The 22,235-nt window shown below is 38.3% G+C and overlaps 3 protein-coding genes across 5 annotated transcripts; all 3 read left to right on the plus strand.

The window, feature by feature from the left end:
* Nucleotides 1–8,350: 8,350 nt before the first annotated feature.
* Nucleotides 8,351–11,678, plus strand: LOC104603463 (protein PLANT CADMIUM RESISTANCE 4-like). Of its 2 annotated transcripts, none has more exons than XM_088899724.1 (4): nt 8,351–8,836; nt 8,932–9,003; nt 9,121–9,333; nt 11,325–11,678. In XM_088899724.1, the coding sequence occupies exons 1-4, from the start codon at nt 8,401–8,403 to the stop codon at nt 11,348–11,350; spliced, it is 747 nt and encodes a 248-aa protein (XP_088755850.1). In that variant the 5' UTR covers nt 8,351–8,400; the 3' UTR covers nt 11,351–11,678. The 2 variants fall into 2 exon arrangements, with proteins under 2 accessions (XP_088755850.1, XP_019053054.2); XM_019197509.2 differs by having other exon boundaries at nt 8,353–8,836; nt 11,381–11,678.
* Nucleotides 11,679–12,328: 650 nt separating this feature from the next.
* Nucleotides 12,329–14,437, plus strand: LOC148801021 (protein PLANT CADMIUM RESISTANCE 2-like). 2 transcript variants are annotated; one of them, XM_088899726.1, is made up of 4 exons: nt 12,337–13,511; nt 13,602–13,673; nt 13,836–14,048; nt 14,126–14,437. In XM_088899726.1, the coding sequence occupies exons 1-4, from the start codon at nt 13,277–13,279 to the stop codon at nt 14,203–14,205; spliced, it is 600 nt and encodes a 199-aa protein (XP_088755852.1). In that variant the 5' UTR covers nt 12,337–13,276; the 3' UTR covers nt 14,206–14,437. The 2 variants fall into 2 exon arrangements, with proteins under 2 accessions (XP_088755851.1, XP_088755852.1); XM_088899725.1 differs by having other exon boundaries at nt 12,329–13,673.
* Nucleotides 14,438–19,406: 4,969 nt separating this feature from the next.
* LOC104601602 (putative carboxylesterase 17) lies at nt 19,407–20,857 on the plus strand. The gene has a single exon (XM_010265002.3). The coding sequence runs from the start codon at nt 19,567–19,569 to the stop codon at nt 20,608–20,610; it is 1,044 nt and encodes a 347-aa protein (XP_010263304.1). The 5' UTR covers nt 19,407–19,566; the 3' UTR covers nt 20,611–20,857.
* Nucleotides 20,858–22,235: the final 1,378 nt, after the last annotated feature.

Consider the following 22,235-nt stretch of genomic DNA (forward strand, 5'->3'; position numbering starts at 1 on the left):
TTCACTAACTTAAATTACCAAATTCAGTAATTTTTAGTAAGCAATTTGAAAAAAATATTAAAGATCATTGAAATGAATAATGTAATTTTCATAAATTTCTGTATTTATGAATACTTAATTACTGAAAATGTTAGAATCAATTGATTTACTGAAATTAATTTAAACTAATTTTCATTAATTCCAAAATATGTTTCAGAATTAATTTGCAATTAATGTTCATTTTCATAATTATTGTGGGTTTTCTGTATTTTTCATTATTATTAATTATAATAACAGTTATTAATGTTTAAGTAATTAGTAAACCGAAATGATTTAATTAATAAACATTAATTAATAATTAATAATTAATAATCAGTAATTAATAACCCAAATCGATTTAATTGATAAATATTAATTATTAATTAATAATGAATAACTAGTTAATCAGTAATTATTAATTATAAAATTAGTAATTAATATTCAACATTAATTATATAAACAATAATTATTAAATAAAATCGGGTTCGGTTGGAAACCAAACCGGTAGCACAAACGAACCGGGTTTTGTTAGAAACACACACGCTTAGGTAGTCGGAACTGACCCAACCCGCCGGCGACCAATATTTCTAGTAAAGCATACCCTTAGGTCGTCGGAACAACTCCTGTAACCAATTTTCTGGCAAAGCTGACCCTTTTGGACTTGAATGATCTGTTGACTTTGTTGTTCTAAGGTAAAAATCCTCCCGTGTTTAGGGTGTATTGATTGGTGGTATTTAATGGTCCGTGGTAAACAGGTTAGACGTAAGGTATAAAATTTCAATAAGCCTCTATGTATCGCGCGTATCGGAACTTAGAAACGCACGGGAATACTTCTTTTAGTTTTTTATTTTCAAAATTTAGTTTTTGGAGAGTTAAAAATATGTTTTTTTTTTTTTTATTGAAAAAGAGTAAGGTCTTGAAACACATGAAAACAGGCGTATTGGAACCTGATGAGGGCGGATTTGGCCCTCCAATGATATTGTGACACGTGGACACGACCTAACTAGCATGATGGCAATTCAGTCCAACACACTAAGTTTGCAACGGATCGAGCTCGGACAACCAAACCACCTCGGGGCAAGTCCACCTCGGCACAAGTTCACCTCGGGGCACGATCGCATCAGGACCACCTCGGTCCCAAAGCACTTCGGCATTCATACCAGGTCGGATCCAAAGGGCACTAGCTCAAGTAATATTGACTGACCACTGTTTGGAAACCCCGAAGATCTCGCCACCAGATTCTACGCCTTACGGGATCACGCCTCCTAACAATTAGCATTATCTCCCCCGTCCGATTCGGGCGGAAGTGATGAATCTTATCAGCTGGCAGCGTTATCCCCAATTAACGCGGAAATGGACCTCATCGTAACGAGGATCCCAGAACCGCTCCACTATATAAAGGCTCCCCCCGGGGGTGAAAGGTACGTGTAATCTCTGCTCACTAGCTCTTACCAGCTCGCAACCAAGTAATAACTCAAGCATCGGAGTGACCTCGTCGGGTAAGCAACCCCGGGTTCTCTGATTCACATTTTGCAGATCAATTGAGTCCATTGTCTATTTGGAAGCCAGATCACCTCTAGCTGGGAGCAGCCGGATTGCGCTACATCATTTGGCGCCGTCTATGGGAAACACTACAAAAAGCTAAGTTCTCATCCTCCGAAAGGCTAAGTCCTCTTCTTCCAGAAAGCTAAGTTCTCATCCTCCGAAAGGCTAAGTCCTATTTTTCCAGAAAGCTAAGTTCTCAACTTTTAGAAACTAAAAGCTCTCACTTTCTAGTTTCCATTTTTTATGAACTCAAAGACTATGCAGGAAGTTGATGGCTAACAGACTAAGCAGCTCTACCAACTCTATTTCAACTCGGATAAAGCCTCATCAGTCCTCTTCGCGAGGTACCCTCTACAAAGATGAGTTCTTCGTGGCTTCCGCGGGAGTAGGCGGCCAACAGACTGCATGGACGCTCCTGCCGGTCGAGCCTTCCAAGGCTCCCATGCGAGTTGGTGACCTAAAGTCAGTAGTGCTGCCCTCGTAGGTCGAGCTCCTAGTAGCTTCTTGTAGGAGTGGGTAACCGACGTCACTAACGAGGTTGATGCAGCACAGTCGTAGCTCTAAGGAGCCAACCAGGTGCGATCTGGCGGCCTAGCCCTGGTGCGACCTGGCGGCTTGGCACAGGCGCAACCTGGTACTGGCGACTTGGCGGCCTAGCACGGGCACTGACCTGGCGACCTGGCCCAAGCGCAAACTGGCAAACTGATAAAAGACCTTGGCACTACGATAAGTCCCAGTTGCGTCCTCGACAAGGGCATACAAGTCCTAGTCGCCTCTTTGGCATGGGCAAAATCAAGGAGCGAACTGCGATTCGCTCCTAGAGCCTAAGGAATTGAAATGACGCTTACAAACTCATCAAATTATTCATTCTGGGCCAAAAGGGGAAGTTTACTCCCTTTGCCGAGTTACTTTCGGCTCGGGAGTGGGGGGGCAAATGACGAGGGCGGATTTGGCCCTCCAATGATATTGTGACATGTGGACATGACTTAACTAGCAGGATGACAGCTCAGTCCAACACACCAAGTTTGCAACGGATCGAGCTCGGACAACCGAACCACCTCGGGGCAAGTTCACCTCGGGGCACGATCGCATCAGAACCACCTCGGTCCCAAGGCACTTTGGCATTCGTACCAGGTCGGATCCAAGGGGCACTAGCTCGGGTAATATTGACTGACCACTATTTGGCAACCCCGAAGATCTTGCCACCAGATTCCACGCCTTACGGGATCACGCCTCGTAATAGCTAGCATTATCTCCCCGTTCGATTCGGGCGGAAATGATGAATCTTATCAGCTGGCAGCGTTATCCCCAATTAACGCGGAAACAGATCTCATCGTAACAAGGATCCCAGAACCGCTCCACGAAACCCGCGAAGGCTCCACCCCCCGGGGGTGAAAGGTATGCGTAATCTCTGCTCACTAGCTCTCTTGCATTCTAATCTCTTACCAGCTCGCAACCAAGTAATAACTTAAGCATCGGAAAGACCTCGCCGGGTAAGAAACCTCGGGTTCTCTGATTCGCTTTTTATAGATCAACTGAGTCCGTTGTCTACTGGAAGCCAGATCACCTTTAGGTGGGAGTAGCCGGATTGCGCTACATCAGAACCCAAAAGATACGATATGATACATTCAATACGGGACATACCGTATCGAAATTTTAAATCTTCATTAGAAGCAATGAAATTGTGCGGGTTTGATTAGATACCGAACCGGATTCTATAGACAACAAAAATAGGTCTACTTAAACCGGCCTGCTAAAGCAACCCAACCCGAATTAGGCGTCTTCTTAACCCGAAGTAATTCACGTCGTTCGCTCGACAAAGCGACGTCGATATCATATCAGGGGTGACTGCAACCAAAAAAAAAAAAAAAATACTGGTTTCTACCCCATCTGAACGAATACATAGGTGAAACAATAGTAAAGTTTCAAATAAATGGAGAAAAATAAATGAAAAACATGGTTAGCAGGTCAGAACAGTCGATTGGTGAAGTTCAGTGGAGCGTGTGTCCAAACGTGACGAGAACGCCAGAACGGAGAGTTCACTTAAAGCACAGTCCACGCACCTCCAAACCCACGATGACAAAAAAAAAAGGTTGGTCAAAAGAAAAAATAGGAAAAAAAAAAAACAGAGGAACCAATAAACGCCATGAGTGACATGAACAAAAAAAAGGAGAGAAAAAAAAAAAATATATATATATATATATAATGAGCGGCAAGAGAAAAAATAAATAGCTAAGAAAAGGATCTGTATGAACTCTGTCTACACCTCTTTCGATCTCTCTATGACTCTGCCTACACCTCTCTCAATCTCTCTGTAAAAATATAGTCACTGTATGAACTTTGTCTACATCTCTCTTGATTTCTCTGTTATTCTTTCTACACCTCTCTCGATCTCTGTAAAAATATAGTTTCTGACTGTTTGAGTTAATAGTCATAGGAAGACCTCATTGCAAAGCTATAGTTCGTGGCTGTTGAGGTTGAGAAGCGTAAACAAATAAATAACCAAGAGTTTAGGCAACTATTACATCGATTATGACTTAGGCAAATACCATGTGAATGGGTGGGAGAGGAATGAAGAATAAATGAGAGAGCTGGGAAGGGGTAGGGGAGAAAGCAAGATTCAAAATTTCGATGTGATATGGGCGTATCGTATCGTATCGGGCATTTCATGATACACCTATTTACAGGTGTTCTGGGAAACGACCTCTCTTTAATGTAAAATATAATTAAAAATAGGCCTAAAATGAAATTTTGAAAAAAATTTAAAAAAATATAAAAATATACCATTTTAAGTATCGATATTCCCCTGACAATACATAGGGGCATATTGATATTTTAAAACTTAGGAGAAAGAAAAGGGGTTTAAGAAAAGAAGAGAAATAGGGAAAGGGAAGGGTGTGATGTAGAATCTAATCACTTTATAATATAGTATAGATAGATAGATTCAATCCAAATTCAAATCAAATTCGTTTAAATTGCATTCTGATATCCATTTAGCCATGGATCTGAAAATACCTTTCGTTTAATAATTGGATCAAATTTGATAATGCTTGATCCAATCTGTTAAGATCTGATCCATTTGATTATGCAAAATATCATTTTTAGTATTAAAATTCCTTAGAATTAAATAGGAATTGGAGTTAGTTATACTTTTAATTTATAATATATTTTAGTTTATATCCAATATTATAAATTATGCTAATTTTATATAAATCTATTAATATTTTAATCAAATGGGATATAGAATTGTACCCAAATACGTGATTTACATATCCGTCCGATTAAAATTCAGATGTATCAAATTTATCGGATTTAGATACTTTAATATGATCCGTTTGTAGCCTTATCATGAACCTGCCCTACCTTATAGGAGAGAAAGAGAGAGAAACGAAGGACCGAGGACGATCAACGAATGGCAAGAATTTTGACGTGTGTCTAGATTGAGATTGGATTTTATCCTCACAAAATTTATTCTCACAGTTTAAAATGTTGTGAGTACTGTTTGGATTTATTCAATTGAAATCTGATTTAATTAAATTGGACGGGATGGAATTAAATCTGATGGGTTGGCATGTCTAAAACAAAACACAGCCTTAAAGAACCTCTCATCAGCTAGTAGCAGGGAAAGCGAGAAGCATAATATCATATCCTGAACTTAAAAAGCAAGGGATTATTAGTTGAACATTTTTGGTAACGTATGAAAATTAAAGTGTTGGTGAGTTTGTTTATAAAATCTTTATATTTCCTACACTGATATATTTCAAGGTGATAAAATTAGAAAATGAATCACTTGGTGGAAACAAGTGAGAGGGTTTTAAAACCTACGGCTGTTTTTGGTTACAATGTATATAAATTTGCACTGATACAAAACTATGACAGTGCAAATGATTTGAGTGTAAATTCAGATCTATTGTTGTTTCAAATTTTAACTTATTTTGTTTCAAGTGAAATAAATTAAGAGATAAAACAGGATAAAGTAAAATCTAAAACAAAATTAAATAAAAACTTACATTTTTTACATTTATACTAGTGTAAATAAATTTGCACTGCAACTAAACACAGCCTAAGAAGGAAAGGATAAACAATTTATGTCATGAGATCAAAGTAGTAGAAGAAGGTGGAATTTACAAAAGTTGCAAATACTGTTTGAGCAAGAAACAGGTGCATGTTTGAGAATTCAACTATCAAGCCTCATGAGCTGATAGTGCAGGCACAAACATATATAAGCTTCAGAGGTCTTCGATGAATTAACCCTCAAATGTAACAGCAAACGGACCAAGATCTGATACAACTTTTAGCTACGCGATTCTTTATACATATATACATATTATACTTATAGATACATACATACATACATCATTCAGTGATGCCAAGGATAATGCAACCTATGAATATGTATTGTTTACACACGATAACAAATTCATTAATGCTGCAACAAACAAATTAAATGTATTACTTCCAATAGTAAACAAACAGAACACAAAGCCCATGATTGAAGGTCTGTGTGCGGAGTATTATATTCAAGTGTCTCTTTTGTGTGGATGCAGAGGGCATAAATAAAGAAGACTGCAAGCTTAGGTGCCGTTTGATAAATCTAAAAAGTTAAAAAGGCTATTATTCGGGTTTGAGAATGATTTTTTATTTTTTTTAGAGGTTTGAGAATCATTTGAGTTCAAGCAATTCTCTAACATCTGAAATTGTGAAATTTATTATTTTATCTTTAAAAATAGACTGCTTGATAATATTATAAATAATAAAAAGAATATTAAACAAAAATAGTATTCTATTAATAAACAAATATTATGATATTTTGAATTAAATAATTATTTATTGTTATTAACTAATAATAAAAAAATATTTTAATTATTACTAATGAACATATTATTAAATATTCTTATTACTATATAAATATTTTTATTTATGTAAATAAAAAATTATATTTATTAAGTAATAATAAATATTTATAATAATATTGATTTATATTAGTAAAAAATATTAAATTATTATTATTATTATCATTATTAATATAATAATAATAATAATAATAATAATAATAAGGGCATTAATGTCATTTTATGATGTTTGAAATGTGTTTGATTCTAGTAAAACATGAAACTGAGTCTTATCAATTCAGATATGAATTTGTGTTTCATGTCCTCTAATTAGAGTTAAACCCAAATGCAAGTGGCATTTGGAAAGCAAAGTTTTCAGATCTCAAACATCTAAAAAGTTTCCTATGGGTAGAACTGAGATTTTTTATTTAGGCTCAGTTTGAAAGCAGTACAAATGCAAATATATACAGCATAAATACATACAAAATATAAGGTTTTGCACTTTACATATTTGCATTTGTACTCCATCCAAACTCATCCTTAGGAATAGCAGAAAGCTAATAGAAATAGATTAAGGGGCTAAAAGTTAATAAACATAGATGGGAAACCAAAATATAAGTAGGGGGCGTTCTTTCTTGTGTTTTTATCAAACCAAATGTATTCTTAAGCTGCTGCGTTTGGTTACACATAAAAAACATACACACTCAAGATTTTTTTTTGCTGATTTACTTAATTTAAGTCTTTTTGATCACTTGTTTCGTGCGTTTCTGTAACTCTAGCTTGGTGTCCAAATCTGCTACCAAGGACCAACAGAAACAACGTTATGTGTTGCTCTCCTCCTCAATACGTGTGTAATTTGTATTGTGTGGGAAAGGTAATATCAATAGGGATGTCAATGGGTTGAGTTAAATGATAAATTCAGCTTGACCAGATTCTATAGGGTTGAGTTAGGGTCAACTATATTTGGTTTAGGGTTGGGTTAGGGTTTTGATTCTTTAATTCGAATTGGATTCGAGTTTTGGCTGACCTGCCCCGCTAGGTCATGATACCCGCAATATACTAAATATTCTTGTAATTTTTTCACTCTAACTTTATAAACATAAAATTTATAATTTATTTATATGTTGATTTTGATTTTTTTCTTTTTTTAAATGGAAAAAAACCCCTTAGAATCTTTAAAACATTTTTCTTATTTAAATTTATGTATTTTAAGTATTCAAAATGTGTTAAAAATATATTTGAAATAATACGGATCAAGTTGGAGTGCTGGAGAGTCAGATTAGGGTTGAAACAAACCCGTGCCAAACCCGACCCATTGACATTCCTAAGTATCATGCCAAAAAATTTAACAGAAACCCACTTGCATAAATACCGATATAAGGGATTGTTATATATCAAATTGGTTATAACTTTTCTAATAGGGTTGGATTGATTACAAGCTTTAATTTTTCGGTATCATGTATTTCTGCTATCAATTGCCATTTATCTCACAGCTCATCTAATCATTTCCTATATTATGATGTTATCATTTATGGTAAGATGTTTTCAATGCACAACGACACAGAGAAACGTGAGATTGGTGTGAAAAGCGCTCTATGAGCAAATCCAAATTCTCATTTGACAAATGGCACTAACCTCTGATGCGTTTAACCTTATTTGCTATTAACAGATGTAGTAGACTCTTCGCCATGGTCCCTTTTAAATTCGGATTTACTCATTTCACTATCTTCATATTACATGTATTGGGAACATCTCCCATGAATGGCAAAATACATATACGGATAGGGGAGATATTCCCAATTCATGGCAGTGTATTGTAACAATGTTGGTGTGAGGAGCAAATCCGGTCTCGGTCTGGTCCACATAGTCGTTTGCTATTTATTTATCATACCAAAAGTGAATATCTCCTAAATTAAGCGATCTCCCACCACAGTTTCTACAAAACTGCCCCCCTCCGACGAGTTGGAATAACCAAAGTGAGCCATAAGTCAGGAGGTAGAGCGAAATGGCTAGTCTCCAGAGAGAGAATCCTCAACCGGAGACATCTCTCCCGGAGACCAACCAGCCTCAGCCTTTCCCCCCCCCAACAACAACACCACCACCACCACCGTCAACTGACCCAATAAAGCAACCACAGTCGCAACCACCACCACCACCCCCTCAGCCGGATCAATACCCACCACCACCACAAAGCACGATGTACCCGCCTCTGCCGGCTCCATACCCACCACCACCGCATTGCCCCGTATACCCGCCTCCGCCAGGACCCTACCCACCAATGCAAAACCCGATGTGCACGTCTCCGTCATACCCAGAAAACTACGCTCCTCAGCCACCGCCAGGTTCACAACAAACTGGGATTCCCATGGGATACCCGGTGGTGTGTACTCAACAAAGGTGGAAATCCGGGTTATTCGATTGCCTCGATGATCCCGCCAACAGTTAGATCCAATCTCTTCTCTTCATTAAGTTTCTTTCTTTATCACAATTTAGTACAATTGCACCCAAATTCATCTATTACATTTCTCTGTTGCAGCTATTATTACATTCTTCCTCCCCTGCTTGACGTTCGGACAGATTGCAGAGATAGTTGACGATGGCCAAACCCGTAAGTCCGCAATTCAAGATCCGCTTATTATCTTGTCAATTGTCATCAACTTTCTCAATCTGGATCTTGTGTCACATATTCTTAGATGTTGACACGTGGCTTTATTGTTTGTTGCAGCTTGTGGGCTCATGGCGCTGCTTTATGCTGCGATCCAATTTGCTATCGGCTTCCCCTGTGTCTGTTCGTGCATTTATCGGACCAAGCTGAGGAACAAATTTGGGCTCCTGGAGTCACCCGGCCCCGACTGGCTTGTTCACTTCTGTTGTGAATATTGTGCTCTCTGCCAAGAATACAGGGAACTCCGTCATAGAGGCTTTGACCCTTCAATAGGTAATACCGTAATAGGGGAAGGGACTTCAGATTACGGTTCTGATTGAATCGGATTCTGAATCCGATTAATCGGAACTGAACCCCAATCTGATCGGATTTGAGGATCTTGGAACGGATTCAAATCCTATCTTGCATTAGATTCACACTTTAATCTGATTCGTTTTTTTTTAATAAAATAAATAATTAATATAATATGAAATATTGAGTTTATTTTATATAAATTTATATATAGTATAATATATAAAATTGTATATTTTTATATTTATATAACTGTATAAATTTTATATATTGAATCAATCATATTATAAAATAATTGGTCTTTAATTTTAATTAGATCAGATGAAGTTAAATCTCAATCTAACCTAAACCCGAGATAGGCGGATCGGGTATCAGACTTCCAAAATCCGTTCATGACCCTTGTTCCGATTTCCTACACTTTCTTCCTCCAATGTGAAAGTGCATGAAAGCATGAGAAATTAAAAAAAGAAGAGTAAAAATTATGATTTATCCAACCTTACAAATGTGAAATGTTTATTTGTTTTTTTATTTTACATAACCTCCACCTATGAACTATGACACACATACCCTCCCAATGGAGTTTGGATAGTTTATTGTGTAAGATTCCCCCACTTGTCACTGTTACAAACCGTAACACATTTGTAAGGTGGGGGAATCAATAATTTGCCCTAAAAAAAGAGTATAGAGATCCAAACTGCTTATGGACGAAGCAAGCACAGGTTTTGCTGCGATTATGAATTTTCTTTTGGCTGCGATTGGTAGAGGTGTAAATACAAAATTACACCGTTGTATTTGAAAAACAGCTCATTAGATAAGTGTAAAAGATGAATCGGTCATATAAAAGTTTTATACTGATGCTTGTTTGGAAGACCACCGGTTATCTTTTGCACTCACCTGGTGTAACGGTTAGAATGTACAAGGATGACAATAAAGAAGAAGAAGAAGAAGGAAGGGGGAGAGAACAGAGAAGCCAACAAGCTGCTGAACAAAAAGTGAGAGAGAAGAAGAAGAAGATGGAGAGGGGAAGAGAGAGAGGGGGAGCGGAAACAATGGTTCATGCCTTGCCAGGTGAGTGCTTCTCTGTTCTCGTTCTGGTCGCAGGTCATGTTCTCGTCCTCTGGAGAGAGAGAGAGAGCTTCCAGCCTCTCTGTTCTCTGTTGGAGGAAGAGAGAGAGAGAAGAAGAAGAAAGTTGGAAATTTTGATGCATTTATTACATCGATTATCAGTGTAATTAAAAGATTACGTGTTTATCAAATATATGCAAAATCGAACTGGTATGCAAAATTTACCTCGGTTCGATTTTACACCTCTACCAAACGCAACCTTCATAAAAATTTCTATTTTTTGGGCATAAAATCCTAGGTGGACAAATTAGGATCTCCTCCCAACACAAGATTGTCCCAAGACTCCCAGCACGTTCAAACGTGATCTGTGCCCCCAAATGCCCCCAAAACAGATCATATTAGAAGGGACACAGATCATGTTGGAAAGTGTTTGGGTGGTTTTTGTTGGGTGGTGATCCCAACTCAAGGTAGATCAACCTAAAACAAAAGAGAGCATTCTGGATCTCCTATCCACAAGCTTTGCTGACATCCCTACCCAAGACACTATAACCATGTATAAGAAGTTAAGAACATCTCATGAATGACAAGGTATTTTCAATGCATTCTTGTAGTCTCCTGTGCGTAGGAATGTGGGAGAGCTTGTGGATAAGAGATCTAAGCTCAAAGGAAAATACGAGTGTTTTATCTGAGGTTTAATAAACCCACAAAATTTTGGGTCAGTAGCAGTCTTCGGTTGGGTTTGAGTTGAGACCATCCGATCCGACTGGCCACAATGGGTTTGACTTTAGTTTGTTTAATCTTTAACCTTTAAGTGTGTCTCACTATAGCTGTACATTGAGTATATCACCCATATTTGCATTTCATCATTCATGGGAAGAGGTAGGAGATCTAAATTGCAATTTTTGTAGCTGGATGCATGATTGGTGATTACTGAATAATGCTACACACACCTCCGGTTTCTTAGGATGGCATGGAAACATGGCAAGGCAGCAGATGAAGACACCACAAGCGAGCATGGTGCCTCCCCCGCATCAAACTATGACGGGATGAGAAGTCGGTTTGCTTAATTGGAGATTTGTAAATTTTGTTCTGCTTATTTCATTTATCCTTTTGGCTTCCTTTGGGGTCAGTTTGTTTATAGGGAAATTTTTATTTGTACTGGTCTAAATGCATGAAAGTGTAAGTAGGCATACATTTTTTTTTTTTTTTTATAATTGACTTTATCTTATTTGTATATGAAAGTAAAACAAGAATTTAAATGATGTGGTTTTCCCTTTGTATGAAACAGGAGGTAGTAGGCAAGATGACATGGTCCCCATATATATAAGAGAATTGAAGTAAGAGGAAGGTGGTGCAAATTTTACATCAGTTTTTTTTTTTTGAGAAATAAAATTTATATGGCTAACATTGCATGAGACAAAAAGTAGAAATTTAGTATAGAGTGGAGATCATAGTTATAAACAAGCAAATGTAAAATTGACTAGGTGCAAACAAATAGAGCCCCTTATATGTTTTATCCTTAACATTTCTTAGGCAAAACTGGAGTACTCTTCTATGCATTTCTTAAGAAATTTGTATTTCTAGTCACTGATCATGTAGTTAGCATCAATTATTATTATTATTATTATTCATCTATATTACTATTAAAGTATGAATGAGAGTGTTAAACTTTTGTTTGATTAGAATATCCCTATTTTTGAATTTGGTTCCTCTCTAATTGTGAGAGTAGAAAATGCACTTTAAATGACTACTTTTCACCTCATTTAATTCCCTCTCATTAAGTCTTATATGGGCAGAAAATGTAATTTAAACTACTTTTTTACCTCATTCAATTCCCTCTCATTAAGTCTTATATTTAAAGTATCAAATTTCAATCTCTTTCATTAAATATTATTTTTAAATTATTTTTTCCTCACTAATAAATTTTCTTTGCTTCAAATAAAATCTATCATCTATATTCAATACTTTTAGCATTTAATATAACACCCAAATTTAAAACCAAGCAAAAAATACACTGTGGTGTGTAAGTAATTCAACCATTCAAGTGAAATGAGTCATCCTATAATGTCATTGTTAAATAATAAAACTTTCAAAATAGAAATAATTACAAAAAATATAAAATTGTAGAAAAATTAAAAACATCTCTAATATTTTATATCAATCATATTAAAGAAAATCATGTAGTTAAACAATAATTGTTTTCATTGATGTTGGAAATAAAATAAAAAATTTAGAACTGGCCCAAAAATGAAATCGTGTTCCTATTTGGTGGTGGAATATTACCCACACAATACTACAACTATACATTGGGAACATCTCTCCCCATGAATGGTAACATTTAAATACATAAGATATAAGATGTTCTCAATTAATGTGCCATTGTAGTGATATGTGGGTAGAAGAGATCCGAATGTGGATCCCAATATCATGGTGAGATGTGCTGGTGTAAAATCATGTTGGAGCATCCAAAATTTATATATTCATGGTTCAATACTTTTAAGCCATGTTCCATCCTTTGAAGGAAAAAGGTAGGGAAAGGCAAGGAAATTTATATAAGATTGGTAAAGGTTTTCTTACCTTTCCCTACTTTTTCCTTCAAACCAAACACAGCCTAATTGTTCAAGGAATTCTTTCCCAAACAGCCTTAGCGGAAAAAAATTGTTCAAGGAATTCAGGATAATGGCAACACAGATCCCTCCTCAATCCAATAAGAAACCGCTAAGTAGTTAACCGTTATCAAACTGTACTTGATATTCAAATCTGAAAAACATACAGTTGCACCGCTCCATCACTTCTTCTTACGTCAAGAAATTAACCACAGAATACTCATCTCTATCTCCCCTCTCAAGTCACAACAATTATGTATCCTTGCAACGACATTCATGAGTCATCTTCTCCGTCGGTGCTTTCTGCACCACCACCACCGCCGCCGCCGCCACCACATTTCGGTAAACAACCAACAAGCACCGGCGCACCGGTGAGTTTAACAAACCGACTTAACCGTCGAACCCCCCAGACCACCATTTATATTCAACCCCAATGTCCAGTGCCATGGTCCACCGGTATCTGCGATTGTTGCGACGATGCTGGAAGCTGTAAGTGCATTTCTTTGGAGATCGAAAATATAGATAAACATGTCACATCTTCTCTCTTCTTACGAATATCTAGATACCGATCATTTGCAGGTTGCTTAACGTTCTGGTGCCCATGTGCTACATTTGGCCGAATTGCAGAAATCGTTGATAGGGGATCGACGTGTAAGTTTGTAGAGGGACAAATATATATGTTGATCGAATTGCTTGCTCTAAGTCTCTAAGACTCTAACTTGTGGGCAAGCTCTCTAATCGCAAGATGTATCATTTGGTTTAAAGTGTGAGATCTCAAATCAGTCACCACTTAATTGGTAAATTTATGTGCAGCATGTGGAGTAAGCGGAGCACTGTACACATTGATCCTGTGCGTAACGGGTTGCTCATGTCTGTACTCGTGCTTTTATCGATCCAAACTAAGAGGGCAGTTTTTCTTGGAAGAGAGTCCGTGCACAGATTTCTGTATTCACTGCTGTTGCGAGGAATGTGCCTTGTGTCAAGAGTACAGAGAACTCAAGAACCGTGGTTTCGACATGTCTATTGGTACCTCTCTCTCTCTACAAAAAACACACAGACAGTGCTTAGATATGTGGGCTGATGTTAATTAATTTACTCTGCAGGGTGGCATGGGAACGTGGAAAGACATCATCGAGGAGTTGCATTGCTTCCGACGACCGTGCAGGGAGCTATGAGCCGGTAAAGCCTACAGCCAGCGATACGCCATACGCCTGTGGCTGTATACTTCTGCATGCATATTAAGTGACGTCCCGTTTATTTTCGTTTGTATTGTTGTATTAGCAAAAAAAAAAGCTGATCAAATTGAATCAACCAAAAGGCTTGGACCATTTCAATCAGATTTTCCCATGTACGTGACCAAAATAATCATAAGAGGGCCCACCCTTCATCTTGCCACGTCGGATCTTCTTCTGTACTTTTTCCTACACTTTCCATTCTACTCTGTGATAAATGTCAATGGGTAGGGCCTAGCTGCAACTTGGGTTGGGTTGGGATTGGGCCCAAACCCTAGTCTGCACAGCCACCGCTGATGGCCCAACCCAAGAGTTGATATGGTCTCAGTCAGCATCCCTCAAAATAGGAGGGAGGTGCAGGAACACACCCACTGAACCGAATTAGAGATTCCTGCTTGTCACAGGCGACAGACGAGGTGAAATCAGGCGTAGAGCCTTGGGCTAAAACCTGAATTCATGGCATTTTACTTTGGATGTATTTTGCAGACCCACCTTAGCGTCGGTGTTCTTTTCTTTGTCGCATGGAGAATCATGGAGACGTTTTCCTGGCTCCAAATGAAGTAGCCAAGTAGAAGATTCCTGGGTCATTTTCATTTAGACTTCACTCAATAAGGCAATAAGCTAACTAGCAGACAAAGAGATCAAAATCAAGTCGATTAGGACAACCCCGCCCATTTTTCAACGTAGAGGAATCCTGCGGCCAAAGCACATTGCTGAATGCTGATCAGATGGAGAACTCCACCATATGGAGCGCCATGGCTTTTACAATTAATGCATGTCTGTGGTCGAACCCTAAAACAAGTTGCCTCAATATTAAAAGATTCCTCTGTGTGCGTTTCTGGGCCTTGATCAGGATAGTAATGGAACATATTCAGATGTTTTAAAAACATTAATGGACAAAAGATGGTCTCTCAGTCTCACTCACTCACTCTCTCGCTCTATCATCTTTTTTGCATGCAAATTACAGAGGTGGCGAAAAAAGAGAAGAGAGTATATATATATATATATGATGAATAAAGATATCGATTGACTTACTTACAGAGTCAACAACTCATCCGTGTGGAATAATACGTGGACCCAGAGATGCTGACCACTACTCACTCCAAGGTCGTCCCTTGCACCTCACTTACTACCTGTTTTGTTCCCTAATAAGTGGTCTACTCAGTATATGCCATCCATTTCCCTTGAAATTAGGAAGAAGAACTAACGAAGTCAATCAATTATTCTCTCAATGGCTTGGGCTTTGGAATTTGGATGGGTTCTTGATTCTTGGCAAGTTGAGGACGAGACCAAGTCAAAAAGCAGAGGAAGAAAGAAGGAATGTCTGAGGAGTGAGGAATAAAGATTTCTATTTCTCTATCCGCGTGGACTTCCCGTGTTCACTTTCTGTCTCTACCAGTTTCGACTTTCAACTTGATCTCACACATCGGATGTACACTGATGGGCTCTGTTTCTAGTCCAATTTTGCAAATCTTCTTCTTCTGATGATCTTTGGGGATTAGATTCTTCCTTCTTGGGATAAGGGATTTATTTCCGAAGTGGGACCTGTCAAATGATGGGCACGTGGGTGTGGGCCTCTATGAAGTGGAAAAGGGTAAGACACTGCCTGATGCATGGGCCTCATGAGTGACACTGTAGTTTGTTCTTTTCTGGCTCAAATGTTGGTACTGATTCTGAATGCATGGGATGGCCACATTCATCAAACCTCACATCTCAGGGGGGCTCATGATCATGGCATCAATTATCAAAAACGTAGCTTGAGCATGGTCTAGCTCTGCCCCACAAGCCCATTATGAAATTGGGCCTATTTAGTGCTCATGGTTTAGACTTGGACAGCTTGGGTTCACATTCCATGAGTTGGTATCGGGTTAGCTAGCATAGACCCGTGATGAGTTCAAGGTGATTGATGAGATCAGCGCTTGGCTCACATAAACCCATAAAATTGAACTAGTGAAAACCTTAAATTTTTAGGTAATTAGATAGACTCTACAATCAAATGGCCACGAGTTGCATTCAATAGGACAGTATGATCAAAATCAAGTACAAATTTCATTTACATCGATGTAAATGCATGGGAGTGCAAATGGGTTGACCGGTTGAGTGTCTTTACTTCAGATTTGATTTTATCTTCCTATTTTATGTTTTTTTTTTTTTTTGAAAAGAAAAGAAGTGAAAAATTCTTGCTTCTTTCTTTTCAAAAAAAAAAAAAAATCTTCCTCAGACATTCCTATCCGCGTGCCTACTTTAGTTTTGGACCAATCTTCTTTTAATATATTACACATCTCATTGACAGCTGCTGATGAGAAGTGATGTTGACATGGTACAATGACCCTAGCTGCTTTTTGCTTCAGAGCTTTCTTCCCCATGATTCCTCACAATTCCGGAAGAATACAGTAGATCAAGTGGCTCGGCTCAAGTGATCAGCAATTGGTCTTTGACCCGCTTGCATGATTCTACATGGAAGCTATTAACATTAAAGGGTCAAGGGTTTAGTTTTTGGGTCGAATGGTCTGATTGTTTGAATCGAATGATTAGTCTGTTTTAACAAAAAATTAAAAAAATATAAAAAACAGTCAAAACCGTTAAACGGTTCAAACGGAACTGATCATTTGACCGGTTCTCGGTTTTTCTGGTCCAGTCTGGTTTTGAAAACCATGAGGTGGACTATTATAGGAAAAGTAGTGTTGTCAAATGCTATTCTGATATCATTTTGGTTATATATATTTGTCGTAGAATATGGTACAATTAGGGTCACAGATACCCTAATCTCAATTATATTATATCTTTTGTATATTGATTATGATAATTTGAACCTTGATTGTGTGTGGTACCATCGTTAATTTTACATATCGAAGGTTGTTTCTGTATAGTTGAAACAGGCATATCTTATGGGGGGCTGTTTTATGAAATGAAGACGTAAAATTAACCTTTCTAGCTCCATGCATGGAGTGACGAAGTTTAATAATTTTTGTGCACGATTTGTATATAATCCATACGAACTCACCAAATACAACTTTTAATGTGGTGTGCACATTTCCACAATCCTACCGTCTATCTCAGGCCACTCTTCCCAATGGCGTTCGACCTAATTAAGGCGGAATTGTGTTGATTTTGAGGCCTGCGTCGCTGTGAGAGCTCTGGTTTCTTCTCTTCGAAATAAGCCAAGAAAAAGAAATCCACAATTAAAAAATGTTAAAGTCTCTAGTGGTCGCTTGCCCATTTCTTCATGAAATTAATTGACCAATTTAAACCATATAAAAGCATTTCCTTTTATATACAATTTGTCTTTCTTTGACAAAATGAGGCGTGAACGTCTTCCCCTGAGGCCGTGTGTTGCCTCTTGGATGAGCCCGATTGTACATAATATATATATTAATTATAGGGTGTTTGGAAATTCATTTATACAAGGAAACGAGGAATTTAATCATCTTGTTCATATTTTTACATCTCCATTTCCCAGAATATAAATTCAGCATCAATCGAAAAAGGGATTCACAATAGAAAAGTCTAGACTGTTTTAAGTTTGTTCTCAGCAAGCTAAGGGAAGAACAAAAAAAAAAAAAACTAAAATCAACTGGATTAATCTCATGCATGTGACTTCCAAATTAAAATTATATTGGATTTTTGTAACCAATCTATACTATATTCTAAAATGCAGTTTTAGAATTTTGTGTTTTTTTTTTTAATTTTAAAAATAAAATATTAAATAGCTTTAAATTCACCCCAAAGTAATTGAAGTATCAAACTAACTGACAATCATTTCAGTTAAGAAACTGAATGTAATATGGGCATCTTACTTAATAATTAATATCTTATAATTTTATTATTAATTTATTTAATAATAAATATATTATTATTTTATCACTTTAATTATATTATATTAATATTTTGCTTGTACTTTAGGCTGTGTTTGGCTGCAATGCCAATAAATTTGAACTGATACAAAACTATGGCAATGCAAATTATTTGAGTGTAAATTCTGATATATATTTTTGTATCAAATTTTAGCTTATTTTGTTTGATTGCAGTACAAATGAACTAAATTAAGACATGAAGCTGAATATATAAAATTAAACCACAATTTACATTTTTTTTTTCATTTGCACTTTCATGCATTTGTACTAGTACAAATAAAATTGCACTAGAACCAAACACAGCCTTATTATTGTTATTTTGTTATTTAATAATTAATATCTTTGTTTGTTATTAATAATTTATTATAGTCCTATTAATTTTTTACTACTTTACTAATAATTCATTATTTAATTGTTAATATATTTTTATTGTTTTACTAATATTTTAGTAGTATTAGGATTTAGACGGATTTTCTGTTAGGAGTTTTTTACTTCTTAACGGTCTCTGAAATGGGAATCCCATTCGTAAAGGGGAAGCCTAGAATGGCCATTCCCTCATATGGGGAATCCCAGGGAATCGGAAGCCATTCCAGTTCCAATTCAAGACACCTATACCCGAAAACCAAACGGGCTCTTAATTCTAGTTTATATAAAACGTGTTAAAGTATGTAATGGTTAGGCTAATTTAATACTATCACAAGCACAAGCTGGGGAGGATTGGTTTGTTTTTGTTGTTTTTCCAGTGCTTTGGTCCCCACAGCCACAGAGGTGGAAAGGTGGATAGTTGGATACATGCACGGGACTACGTGGAAAGCCTACGCTTCCGCGTATCTAAATCTGCGCCTCCTGATGGAGCCGAATGACCAATTGAACTACTACCGCCTACCGGGTCGTTGGCAGCAGAGTGGGTTGGGTGTGACTTGTGAGATTACGACACAACCACCTACCTGTGACTGTGAGGCTGTGAGGAGTCCATATCTTTTCATACATAGCAAAATATTGTTCCAACATGATCTATGTCCGCACATCTGAGAATTTAGAATGGAACCCACTATGGTGTGCGAATACAGATTATGTTGTAACGTGTTGGAAAAGTATTTTCAAATTTAATTTGTTACGAGTTACGACCGAGATGCAAGAGACCATGACTGAAATTAACATTATTTTCAGATTGGTTACGATGGATTAGGGTAAAGGCGTTGAGCAATGGGAATCCACACAACACGTACACAAGGCCTGGACCAGGAGTCCACGTGAAGATACATATATATGACCAATTATATTGCCTATTGCCCACTTGGGTGAAGTTAAAAAGATGGACGACTCTTCTTCACAATGCAAACATTCTGTTGGGCTTATCTCCCAAGCCTCCTAGCTGGCCTCTATATAAGGACAGATGAAGGACCAAATTAATGTAAGTGAGACGGAGGATTACTACTCTTTAGCAGAAGAAGAAGAATGGCTGCCATATCCGTGGATCCAAGGATGAGCCTCTCAATCGGACATGACCGTCGCCAACATGGAATTGTGACTGACGAGATCGAGGGGATCATCACAGTGTACAAGGATGGACACCTGGAACGTCCTCTGGTCGTCCCAAATGTGGCATGCACTGTGGCTCCACAGCCTCACGTGACATCAAGAGATGTGATAATCAACAAAGTTAGCAATGTATGGGCACGATTTTATGTGCCCAGATGCCAGAGAAAGCTACCTTTACTTGTTTACTTCCACGGTGGCGGATTCTGCGTAGGCTCCGCCGCTTGGAAGTGCTACCATGAATTCCTGGCCAATTTGGCATCCAGAGCCGGTTGCTTGATCATGTCTGTTAATTACCGTTTGGCACCGGAGAATCGTCTCCCGGCGGCCTATGAAGATGGCTGTAATGCTCTCTTGTGGGTGAAGCAGCAGGCTTCCGATGGGTCTAGTACTGACCAAAGGTGGTGGTGGAGCCAATGCAACTTTTCCAAAGTGTTCTTGGCTGGCGACAGCGCAGGCGCCAACATAGCCCACAATGTCGCCACCCGACTGGGCTCCTTTGAATCATCCGAATCCATGGCTTCAAAGCCATTCTGTCTCAAGGGGACCATACTGATACAACCGTTCTTCGGTGGAGAAGGTCGAACCCATTCCGAGTTATACACAGCACAGCCCTCTACTTCGGCCCTGAGCTTAACAGCCTCGGACGTTTACTGGCGACTAGCCTTGCCTGTTGGAGCCAACCGTGACCATCCCTGGTGCAATCCTCTTGTTAATAATGGTTCAGCTATGTTGGAGACCTCGAGAATTCCCCCAACCATGGTGTTCATCTCAGAGATGGATATACTCAAGGACAGAAACTTGGAATTCTGCAGTGCCATGATCAAGGCAGGTAATAAGAGAGTGGAGCAACTGATGTGCAGGGGAGTAGGCCATGCATTTCAAATTCTACACAATTCTCACCTCTCCCAACCTCGAACCCGTGAAATGATCTCTCACATCAGTGCCTTCATCAACCTTTAACCCATGATTAGTTTTATCAAAATTTATGTATGTAGGTGTAGCATCTAGACCCAAATTATATATTAAATACGATCTGCGAGATATATAGAGATGAGAGGTAGAGTAAGAGTAGTGAAGCTGTTAAGTCTTGACCTAGCCAATTACCAACAATTCCGAAGGAGTTGATACTTGAAAAGAAACCTGTAAATCAATTAGTACTTTCAATTCCCTTCAGTTCAAAATGGACTCCATATTCCAATCTTTCTTCTTATTTCTTGGGTGCATGAATAATCCTTGATTGAAATCCTATGTCAATGAGAAATCACAAAGTACACAAATAGTGGTCGGCCTAAATTAAAGCAACTTTTGACGAACATGATGTGTTTGTGCCGCTGCAACTTGCAAGAATACATGTGAGAAATATCCTAAAATTAAAGGAATCGGTGATGGGCCCGGCCATGTTGATTTACTTAACTAACAGAAAAATTAATTAAGGCCAATAGTAGTTAAATTGAATAAATTAAAATGAAATGAGGATAATAGAGAAAGAAAAACAGCCATCTGGACTGATCGAATTAAGCACTGCGTGTCGTTATTCTGGCGTAGCAATTAATCAATCAAATTAAAGCAAGATATAGCGGGCAGCCTACTTTAATTTTTGCCGTCCAAGGGGAAGTGAGGAATCTTTTCCAGGTTCTAAACGACAAGGACTGAAAGACGTCGGCCGTCGGCGGGTGGGGAGTGTACGTAATTAACATGTTCTGACTCCTGATCCTGATGATGTCCACGGTAAATAATTAGTCGGAGAGACTGAGAGACCACCGTAGATGATCTTTCAGTCCTTGTCGTGGAAAGCTATCACATTTGAACCGATCCTTGACCAATATCGTTGCCAAGTCAAAATCCAAATAGGTCGAACCGGGCGTAGGGAGATGGGAACATAACCCGAAAACCAAACCATGTCGTTTCCTATTTTACGTGGAACTCCTTATTTATGATTTGTTAACTATTATTCTATTGGAACCCAGATTTCTAATTCACTTTTCTTACCCACACCCCTACCCGCATTGAATTGCAGCTACACATCTCACAATTCATAATACTGATATTGTATGGCTGCAATTCACGGAGGGCAGAAAATTCCGTTTGACCCATTAAACCCATGTTTTGTCAAAAAGGGCTTTGTGATAAAGCTTTAGAAAGTACTTTTTGCTACAAGAGGGTAAAAATAAAAAATCAAAAGAAAATGGTATACAAATTCGTAGAACTACTGGGACTCTTTAAAGTCTTCCACCGCCTTAGCCCGCTCTTCCTCCACCGCGGCGTCGAAGTTTCGGGTCCGCTCATGGAGCGTGGACTCCAAGCTCTGGACCTGCTGACGAAAAAGCTCATTCTCTGCCGCCACCCTCGAAGACTCCTCCTTGTAACGGGCGCTCTCCTCAGACAATTGGGAGATCAGCGCTTCATGGTCCTTGACGAGCAGTTCCTGGGCCTCGCTCCCCTTCTGAGCATGGAGGAACTCATCCCGGGCCGGGTCGAGCTCGCGTTGGAGCCTCCGCACTTCCGCCCTCTGGTTGGTGGCATCCTGGGAGTGAATAGCAGACTGATAGGCCATGGTGTGGATGGTGGAGTTCAACTGCCAGTAG

This window comes from Nelumbo nucifera, chromosome 3, assembly GCF_055504915.1.
Source record: "Nelumbo nucifera cultivar China Antique chromosome 3, China Antique-T2T, whole genome shotgun sequence".
NCBI lineage: Eukaryota > Viridiplantae > Streptophyta > Magnoliopsida > Proteales > Nelumbonaceae > Nelumbo > Nelumbo nucifera.

Excerpts from the sequence above, each read along its gene's own strand:
- LOC148801021 (XM_088899725.1), top strand. The coding sequence starts at position 13,277 with ATGTATCCTTGCAACGACATTCATGAGTCATCTTCTCCGTCGGTGCTT. Across the intron at positions 13,674-13,835 it reads CGTTGATAGGGGATCGACGT|CATGTGGAGTAAGCGGAGCA; the intron begins GTAAGTTTGTAG and ends ATTTATGTGCAG. Across the intron at positions 14,049-14,125 it reads TGGTTTCGACATGTCTATTG|GGTGGCATGGGAACGTGGAA; the intron begins GTACCTCTCTCT and ends TTTACTCTGCAG.
- LOC104601602 (XM_010265002.3), top strand. The coding sequence starts at position 19,567 with ATGGCTGCCATATCCGTGGATCCAAGGATGAGCCTCTCAATCGGACAT.
- LOC104603463 (XM_019197509.2), top strand. The coding sequence starts at position 8,401 with ATGGCTAGTCTCCAGAGAGAGAATCCTCAACCGGAGACATCTCTCCCG. Across the intron at positions 8,837-8,931 it reads CCTCGATGATCCCGCCAACA|CTATTATTACATTCTTCCTC; the intron begins GTTAGATCCAAT and ends TCTCTGTTGCAG. Across the intron at positions 9,004-9,120 it reads AGTTGACGATGGCCAAACCC|CTTGTGGGCTCATGGCGCTG; the intron begins GTAAGTCCGCAA and ends TGTTTGTTGCAG.